Below are 10,440 nucleotides of genomic sequence, written 5' to 3' on the forward strand. Positions count from 1 at the left end.
AAGGCCTTAGACCCCCTTTAATCCCTGAAAAGAAATGGTAGAAAACATCAGGAGGAGCATCAGATAAGGGATCCCTTTTCCAGGTTGGAAAAAAATACAGCAAAAACTACATTCTTCTCAATGACCTCTTGATGAGAAACCAACAAAGTGTATTTAACGAAATGTTACTCCTTTAATTCACTCCTCCGGCCACTCTTACACAGGCAAGTTTGTTATGTACCTGCTATTAATGCCACCCGTGCGATAATCTTTTTACTGGAACATTTCCAAGAGCTGCTGGAGAGGATGTTGACAACCTTCAAGGGGACTTGAAGTCAACTTGTCATAAAAAACAAACAATGGATTTCTTTGTGCTATAGAATTGCCCTTCACATGGTTGTGTCCTGTGGAAGTGTCCTTCACAGGCATTACATCTTTGTCATGTTGTTGTCAAAGAAGTAAAGAATGTATTGAAGCCTCACATTGTGTTTATAGTAATCACTGCTGCTCTCTTTGTCTCTCCGTCTTGCTGCAGGTGGTCTTTTCATTGACAATCCCTTCTACCAGCCACGGACCATCGCTCCTTTTATCATTCACCTGGGTCCCCAGGATCTCTTCTCTGACTTCTAGAGGCAGCAGGTTGTTTTGGATCCTCACTCTTACCTGTCGTGCATAAGCGGGACACCTGTTTTTTTTCCGTCCTTCTGAGCGGGCCATCTTTCTACACAGGTGACGGACTCACAGATCCAAAACTGTTTTTGGTTTGGAAGACGTCGTCTCGCCTACTGACCCAGAGGCTCAAAGCTCCTCTCTCTGTTTTCTCCTCCTCTCTCGGCCCAGATTTATCACTTCAGAGGGGAGTAACTTTACACAAAGCAATACTCGGATTTTACGAGAAACGTTCGGCTGCGACTGCGCGAGTATGGCTCGAACGTTTGGTCTTTCTTATAGCAATACACCTGAGCTCCTCTCTTCAAGCTTACTTTACTTGAGAAGATGTGAATGTCCGATTGGAGTTTGGCCCGACACAGCATTGCAATAGCTCATTCTGATTGTATATTCATTGTATGTGTGCGTACGTGTGGCTATAACATGACTATAAACACATATATGTATGGTGTATGTTTCTATAACGACGTGTTGACAATAATATTACTATATGATGATGTATTTATGTAAATATTCTATAAATATAACTATTGTTGGTATAAATTATTTTAGGATTATAAAGTGAGATGTAACTGTAATATCACAGTATAGCTTTCTTCCAATTTTATATACACTGAGCAATTGAAGCTAGTTCTAGGAGATGCAATATTATCTTTGGTATTCCTATTAACCTGTGCTGTTAGAATAACGATGCTTCCTTCCTTCCTTTTCTTCAACCTTTCCTTCTATCTTTGATGTCTCTCTGAGCCTTTCTGAGCACGCTCTCTGCTGCCCGAGGTTTGTTTACGTGGCCCCCGGACCAGAGGTGCTCTCTACTGAACACACTCATCACCTAATCACACTCTTTTCCTGTCAGAAAGCACATTTTCTATAGTCTCACTGCTGGCAGGGAATACTGTTGTTACAAATACAGTACTGTATGTGTGTAGTATGTGTACACTCTCCTCCCTCCACGATCGAAGCACCCATCAACGCTGAACAATCATCGGCTCTGTCCCGCTCCCTCGGGGGACCAAAAGCACAGCTTTTTTTTTTCTCACACCCATTACTAAAACACGCATTCACACACACCCCTCCCTCCCTCCCTCCCCCTACGTTCCTGCGGTGACTCTCCGCTGTATGGACATGATGCTGCTGTTGGCAGAGGCGGCTTTGTTACACAACGGGACAGACGGAGCACGAACTACTGGCCAACTAATTATAGTTATTACCCCGCAAAAGTCTTCAGAAGTGGGAGCTTGAATTGGATTTATATGTGTGTTGACAGCAGGGTTTTAGGAACAGGCAATGGCATGGATTGGGGGTTGGGCCATTGGTCAGAGAGAGAAGACATGGGGGGAGCTGAGGTGGATTGAGGAAGTTTCAGCCCTGATGCCAGAAGCCTCATTATCATAATCAACCACAGCAATCGCTGGTGTCAAGTTACAGTACATCAAAATGAGTACAATGAGTTTCATGCAGCTGGCTTAATGTGTTCAAATTTTTGAAAAAGGACAGCGCGGGAATCAGATCGGTATTCAGTATCGCGGATGAACTAAGTCGAGGGGTTGGGTTGACAAAGATGAATAGGTTTATTCTTGGCTTCAGCCACGCAGACGCCTGTCAGTCAAGCAAAGAACTGCAGAACTTCTTCGGAAGACTTGATGTGCTTTTAATTGAACCATTTCAGGAGGCCAGATTAGCTTTTGGGAGAATAAGATCTCCTGTTGACTTTGTGTTTGGTGAAGGTGCTCGGGTCTTTTTGAAAGATTTAAAGCCAGAAGTCACAGGTCAGATAGTTGTCCTGCCCAGGAGAGATTAGAAGAGGGAATTTTGTGTTGTTGGTCATCATTAGTACCCTGCAAATAGCTGTAAATTTCTTCGTAGTAGTTGTCTGTGTAGTGGTAGTGTTATAGCTCACTGCAGGTAGTTAGTAGACTGAGAGCAGAGATATTCCATTAAACCCTTGTTGGAGCCAAACACACGTGACAACAACGTACACACTGAGACAGCTGTCACGGCATACACAGCGTCTCGGTTACATGCACTCAAAAGCTCTTGATCAGTTTTTTATTTTCTATCTTCATCCTTTAATAGATACGAGGTGTCAGTCAGCGGGGCCGAATCAAACAGACTGTTCATCAAAAGGCTTTGATTCTCCTCACGCCCGCCCTTCATCCATGTGGTTTGATGTTGTGTGTTTGTTCCGGCTTTGATTCGACAAAAGCGACGTCTGACAAAGAGGCAACAGACCGAGGCCACGGAGCCCATTTTTCAAGACAATAAGTCAAATTAGAGTGAGATTTTGTGACAGCGCCGAGCCGACGGTGGCGATTGACAAATTTTTAATGCCACCAAGCTGTGATGGTGAGATCGGAGGTAAACTGAAGGAGGTTTTGGGGATATAATCTAGTTGCGCTTTATGTTTTGAAGCTTGAAGCTGTGCAGCTAACACACACTCACACACACATAATAAAGTTTAAACAGTTGGCTCCTGAAGTTCAACGACTGGTTATAGTTCACCTACATATGGCAGGTCTATTCAACCAGCAGCCCGCTGGTCATATCGGGGCTGGAAGCAACCACCAATTTCTTCTACATTAATTTGCTTTTGTTTAAAATTTTTGAAAAGATTCTCTAAAAAAGCTTTTAAATAGGCTGATGGAAATGTCTAGCTAATTTTTTTATTTTAAGGAGACCTATTATGCTTTTTAGTTTTTTCCTTTCCTTCAGTGTTTTATATAAACTATTGTGCGTGTAAAAGATCTTGAAGCTTGAAAAGGTCATAGTCCGCACCAACAGAAGCTCCTCTTTTCCCACATTTGCGTACTTTCAAATGGGGTCAGGCGTGTGTGAACTGACCAATCAGAGGAGGCTGGGTATTCAGGAGGGGGGGTGGGGTCTTAAAGAGACAGGTCCTGGGTCTCAGATAGAGGGGGAACTGGACAGTTTGAGAAATTTGATCTGTGTTTTGAGCACTAAAGTTGCAAACCTGTTGAAGTGGTGACCCAAAGTGAAATGAGCAACCTGAAAATGCACAATATGTCTCCTTTAAAATCTGGCCCAGTTGAATTGAACAGCCCAGCCATATGTTATCTGCAATGCCCAAGGGAAATGTCTATAACGTTTGTGTTAAACAGTCATAAAACCTTCATAAATTAGAGGTTTTACTGGCTTTTTTTTATTTTTAAGAACCTGAAGCAAATGCCACTCTACACACATTTCACCTGCTAATCTTTGTTTACACATGAGAACCATAACCGTCAGGAATTTACAGTACAAATTCGCGCCCGGATCGTCTTACTTCAACATGCAGCAGCGTTAACACGCTAATATGTCCCGCAGAAACTAGATCCATCCATGTTTATTAACCATAGATCTTTAGAGTACGTGTCTAGACCTGGTGGTGGATTTCGTCTCGTCTCTAAAAAGTTTCCCTCGCTTCGCGCTGACTTTTTCATCCTCATGTGGAATTCACAGGGAGGTGAATAACTTGGGGCTTGACTGTGCGGAAACAGACCTCCTCTATCAGCTAAGAATTTCTCCTAATTTCCCCTCTGCCCTCTCTCTCTCTTTCTGGCTCTCTCTCTCTCTCTCGCTGCCCTTGTCCTCTCTGTCCAGATGGTCCACATTAATAAGGCAGACAGTCATACCTCAGTGAGCAACCTTTTCATTTCCCCTCAGACTGAGCAGACACGCAGGAGGAGTCACCCTGACTGCTGGCCCCGTCCTCTTGGTCCGCTGGTCTGGATGAAGGTGGTCAGAGGCAGGGTGGCAGTCCAACACTGCGCAGTCTCCTGAGTAGGCGGAGGTTTTTTTCCACGCGTGTGTTTCTTGTCAGTGTCTAGAGCTTTTGATCATCTGTTTGTGAATGTATCGATAAGATTAGATGAAAAAACATATACTCTTATTATCTAAACCATTTGTCTAAAAGGGATTATCAAAGGAAGAAGAAAAAAATGTATCCCATAGTCTTGTTCTTTAAAAGTGTATATTTCATGATGATGATGATGAGAATGAGAATCAAAGAGGAACATGAAACTAATGCTGCACGATATAAAATAAAGCTTTATTTAGTACACGTGGAAATGGAAGGGAGACACAACCAGGAAGATAAAACCAGCCATACTCCGATAAGAATGTCCCCGTTGTGGAAAACATAACGGTGACAAGTTTTTTTCTCCTGAGGAAACACATTCATCGCAGCCCAGTCTGAAGGCTCGGACAGGCCGGCGTCCGCACGGATGATTTTTTTCTAGAGAGTAACAGTTGTTTGTGCCGGACTCATGGGCCCACAGAGTTTTTTGATGGATGTTCTTCCTGCTCCGGTGTTCCCCAGAAATGTCTCTGAAGGGGGGGGAAACGCACACACCCTAACCCTCCCCCGAACACTGCCTCTCAGTGGGCAACTACACCTGTAAATCTAAAGAAGCACAAAAACGCACACGAGCAATACACCCACACGTCGTTCTCAGGGCCACCTGACACACACACACACACGCGTATGCAAGTAGATCAACACATACGCACGCACACACACAAGCAAGCGCACATGTCATCATAGATGTAAATATTTCAGCGTTCACAGTTGAGCACATTGAGACAGCATGGCATCCTTCGCTCAGTGGTTTGTATATTACACATTAAGACTGTACTGTATGTAGTGAGAGTCACACAAGTGGTTGTAGGCCTTGTTTGTACTTTAGGATTTGAGCCATTTATAGCTGAGAAAACACACACACCCCACCTCCCACGTCTGTTATCTTGGTGCTTCATAATGGGCCCGTCTGTAGCACTGTACATAATGGGTTTTACTTTGAAGTTCTCCTGTTTGGAGGAGCAGCAGCTACCCGCGAATGACTCGAGCTTCGCCGTCAGGGGAGAAGAGGGAGGGGTGCTGTCACCGGGAAAAAAAAAAAATTTGGCACCAAAAGCGGGAGCTTCGTCTGTTTTAGATGCTGCAATATGTTCAGTAGCTAAAGGGTTGTGGGCGCTTTCGATGCCAGGTAACGTCAGGTTTTTTTTTTTCCGAGCCTGGCTCCCCTAAGGCACCACTTCATCCTCCTGCCAGGTCAAAGGTCAAAAAGTAAAAAAACGAGCGATGCAGAGATGATTTTTCATAAACGGGTTCTGGTTTGTTTCCGTAAGATGGGAATTTATCCAGACGCCAAAGACTTTGAAGCCTTTGTTGAGCAAAGCCCGATCATCCCGACAGTCTCAGAAGTGAGAAAGCATTCGGGAGGGTGTGATCTGATTTTCGCCGTCTAGACAGTTATGAAATGTCAGGTAAAAAAGAAGGAAGAGCTCTCCTGAGTGTTTCATGCACCCTCTGGAGGGAAACTGTGTTGCTCGTTGTTGCATTAGCGCTTAAAGTTTTTTGGGGGGGTTGAGTCTGGGAGGGAGTGCTAAATTTGTCTGGGAGGCAGAGGGAGAGGAGGTGCGGAGAGAGAAGACGAGTCCATCTCTGAAGTCTGCAGAGCGGCAGAAATAGATCCGGGATCGCGTTTTGACGCGCGAGGAAAAAGCTAACCAGACCTACTGCGGAACGGATCGTCTTCTCTGGGTGTGTGCGCATGAGTGTCATGGGGGAAATGTGTGTGTTTGTGTGTTTTGTCTGGCAAGCACACAAACCGGAAGGGGGTTGGAAGCTATCACACACACACACACACACACACACACACACACACACACAATATTGCAGTCCCATTGAGCATGTCGTTGCATACTTCCTGATCACGGTCCACTGATTGTTTAAGTCCAATATCCTCCTGATAAATGATCAAAGCATTTTGGTTGGGAATGTACACTGTCGTTATAGTGATTGTAGATTAGAATGTATTTACTCATAGAGAGAGTAAACTTGCTTTTTTGTAGAGAAGCATATATACAGAATATATATGGATACATACATATATATACATATCTATATATCTTTTGAGCTACTTGTGTGTGAGAGTTGCTTTGGGCGCATCCACCCTGTTAGGATCCATATTTCTTTCCCCCTCAATCTTTTTTTTTTTTTGATAATGTTTTGACAAAAGTAGCGTCTTCTGAGTGCTGAGTGTTTACTTTTTCCTGTAAATATGATTTTTTTTTTTATTTTAATTTTATTTTTGACATAAAGGGGATTAAAAAGAAACGGTTATAAAGATGCCGCCCAAGAAACTACAACGTGATATCTGTCCACAGCATCTGTCTGATCCTTGAAATTATCAAAGTGAAATTGTGTGACGCGTAACGACAACGGGTGTCAGGGTGAGCAGAGGCCGACGACAACGAATGAGGAGGTCATCTGAACTCGCTGTATTGATTGTTTTGACTAGTAGCAACTTTCACGGCAGTGATGATCTGTGGTTGTCACTGTTTTTTGACATAATCTATGCTTGACGAACTGAAAATAAATTGGAGAAAGTGCTGAATCTCTACATGTGAGTATCCTTTTTCCTTTTGATGGTGTCAGGGTAAAAAAATGGAAACTGATGACCTGACTGAGTGACTCACTCTCAAGTCGAATGTACGCTGGAAGAAACGTGTGAAAGTGTAGATGAAAATCTTTCATGCAACATGAAAACAAACATTAAAGTGAAACTCTCGCCAAAAAGCAACCGAGGCTTTATTTGCGACTGAATATGAGTCAAACCTTCGTGTAAAAGCATATTAACGACGAAAGAGGCACTTTACTTTGAATACTTTAAATTTACTGTAGTTTTGTTTTTGGGCAAGCTAAATTTCAATGGAGTGCAGGGGCACTTTTAAGCTAGCATCAAAATCGCTATTTTAAAAACACTAAGAATGTTCGACACAACACGAAACTTTTGGCCAGAGTTTCACTTTAAGGGTGTGTCGTTTAAAGGCAAAGTACAACATTTTTGGAGGCCTGTGTATCTGTGAGCTGCTCCGAGCTATTCTTTTTCAACAGAACCTCCTACTCACAGCACAAAGTAGTGTTTGGGGTGACGTGTTTCAGAAATTTACCACTTTTAGCAGTAAGAAAGTCATATTCACTTACTTTTTGCCCACACCTTTGTGCAGGTGAGGCCCCTGGTGCGATCGCATCACTTTCAGCAGCTTTTATAACTGCGCTGTCCTCTTGAAGACTTTGTCAAATAAATCAGCCGTGATAAATCCAATCCCCTCTGTGATTATTTACTCATTTTCCATTGTTGATTTGGTTCCACCTTTTGAAAAGTCACATCATTACGGCCACATCCTGGCCCCTACAGTAACACCGGTGTCATCATGTCTTACTATAATCACATAGTCGACTTTATAGGCAATAATTGGCAAGTTTGTCTAAGACCGGTTTCATCACACAGCGGCTCAGCGAGCACAAGCTGTCAGTCATATTTACAGCGTCACCGCTGACGGCCGGGTCCGAGTATCCGGTGACATCTCCGGCAGTCAACGCCATCAGCACACAGCCACAGCTGCCAATCATCTGAGCAGAGCAGCGAGTGTGGAAAAAAAGAACAACTGGCGGGAAAAAAAAATTGCTTTTGTGTGAGAGACGGAGAGGATGAGGATTAAACTCTCTAGCCAGACAGTTATCCTGACAAATTAAACCCTGCTTAACAGATATCAGTGGATTGTGTCAAATGTGGGAGTACAGTCCACTTTTTGTTCACACATCCATTTATTCTTATTTTTTTACACTACAGTTTCTCAAAAAGCTTTGACAAAAATGGGGGCCACGAAGACAGATGTGTCAAAAAAATGGGAACGCAAAGCTGTTTACATGCCGACTCACAGCGACGTGGCGAATCCTGAACAATAAAACAAACCGTCTGGAGTAAAAAATACTTCTCTAAATGGAGCGTTTAGAAGAGGTGCAGGGAGGATAATCGTTCACTCTGTCCAGAAATGTGCCTACGATGAGAAACAAACAAGAGGAGCGGGGATATCAGATCACAGTTTGATGATAAAACTTCTTCTCGCTGTCGCATCACATTCCCTGATCGCACAGTTATGTACACACTAATCTGGAAAACAAATAAGACACAGTATACCAGAGCCATCTGCAGGCCCGGCCCAGATTCAGACACTGTAGGACAATTAATGACCTTGGACTGCATACAACTCCTCAGAATGACCAGGGTTATGTTTCAGATGCTGTGATGTGCTGCCCACAAATCAGATTAAGTTGACAGGACCTAATCCTTCCCTCCTGACACTGGACCTCAGCGTCTGTTTATAGGAAACAACAAGCTGGTGAAGATTTAAGGAGACCTATTAGCAAACGAAACCAGTGTCAATACAAGTCTACAGCTGTTTGAGCACACATACCTCGACAGTAACTTCATCTCTATCGTACTGTAACTATTAATGATCCAAGAAACGCACGAAAAACAGATAAACTAGCTAGATTATTTTAGTTGGCTAGCTAGCAAGCTAACTGCGCCAGTGATAAGCAAAAGACTCATCACTCCAAACAGTCACATATTTACCGAAAAGTATGACAGACTTTTCGGCAAATATGTGACTGTTTGGAGTTAAACTAAACGTGAAGACGGATAGCAGAGAAGTGAGTTATCACACGACCTGATTCTGCTCATTTGTGTCGACATTTTGGTACTTTTCTCGACGTGAAATCCGCGATGTCGCTAATTGCTGCGGATCAAGCTAGCTGTATTTATGCTACAAACAGCCGAGGGAGCCATTACGCTACATGCCTCTCAGGCCCAGAGGAGGTGAGTGTCTGATGTTTAAAAACAGGTTTCACTTTTACTTCTTTGTCTTGTGAAAGTAGTCGTGATAATTATGTGGGACAGAAACGTTATCAGCTGTTTTCAAGGTAGGTATGGTTTATTGTATTTCTTTATTTATGCTCTAAAAGTAAGCTAACAATCCTCCTGTAAGGTTTAGCTCATGTGCACCCGTTTGTCCCATGTAACAGTCAGCAGATAGAAACCTGAGATACAGACTTTAGTGTGCATATGGAATTCATAAACAATATAATGTAAAAAAATAATAATAATAATAAATCTGAAAAAAATATATAATATCAAAAAATATGCCCAAGAAATGTATGCAAATCCATCAAAACATCCAAGAATACAGACTTTCGACATACTTGTCAAGTAAGTTTCATTGATTTAGCCCTAAATTTTACTTTCAGGCTGTAAGTCTTTCAATTTAAATGTTAAACCTGTTGTAACACTTTATTTTTGCTGGAGTATTCACTCCACCACTCAGGCTATAATATTTGAATGACTGTAGAACAACAGGGCTTTTTCCCACCGAAAACATTTTGACATGTCACAGTAGGAGAAGCACAGGTGTAAACAATACAATGAATGATGGCTGAATTGGTTTAGCGGGCCTCAGGGTTCTGGTACTGTGTGCGCTGACTCACTGTCACTCAGTCACTGTGACCCCTGTGCTTTTCCTACCACAACAAGTCAACATGTCTGCTGTGAAAAAAGGTCCGTTACACTGTCATAAGCAAAACCAATCCAGGGCAAATAGTCAAACTTTTTCATGAAAGTAAACTTTGTCTAAATTCATGCAGAACTGCTTCATCTGCATGTGTATCAACATCAGGACGGGGTAAAGTCATATGCACGTCACAGAGAGACAAAGTCCCTTTCGGTTTCCCTTGTGGGACCTTATTTCGTCAAATACTTTTTTCTTATTCCGTTTGATTTGTGTCATGAGTCACACATGTGGTGTTTGTCAGTGTAAAAGATTATATTCCAAGTCAAGTCATAAAACGAATGAAATATAAGAACGGTCACCATAACCTGTGAAAAATAGTAGCGCTGCTCCTGTATGTTTGCAGCTCTCAAAACTGACAGACTCTCTTTCCACGGGAGT

The 10,440-nt window shown here is 42.7% G+C and overlaps 1 protein-coding gene across 3 annotated transcripts in view; it reads left to right on the forward strand.

Annotated features, from left to right (window-relative positions):
- Positions 1–7,052, forward strand: part of strbp (spermatid perinuclear RNA binding protein) — an 87,675-nt gene extending 80,623 nt beyond the window's left edge. For all 3 annotated transcript variants that reach the window (XM_030434750.1, XM_030434751.1, XM_030434752.1), the window contains one exon: positions 515–7,052. In XM_030434750.1, coding sequence (XP_030290610.1) covers positions 515–609 — 95 coding nt within the window. In that variant the 3' untranslated portion in view covers positions 610–7,052. The remainder of the gene's footprint in view (positions 1–514) is intronic.
- Positions 7,053–10,440: the final 3,388 nt, after the last annotated feature.

This window comes from Sparus aurata, chromosome 12 (genome assembly GCF_900880675.1).
Source record: "Sparus aurata chromosome 12, fSpaAur1.1, whole genome shotgun sequence".
NCBI lineage: Eukaryota > Metazoa > Chordata > Actinopteri > Spariformes > Sparidae > Sparus > Sparus aurata.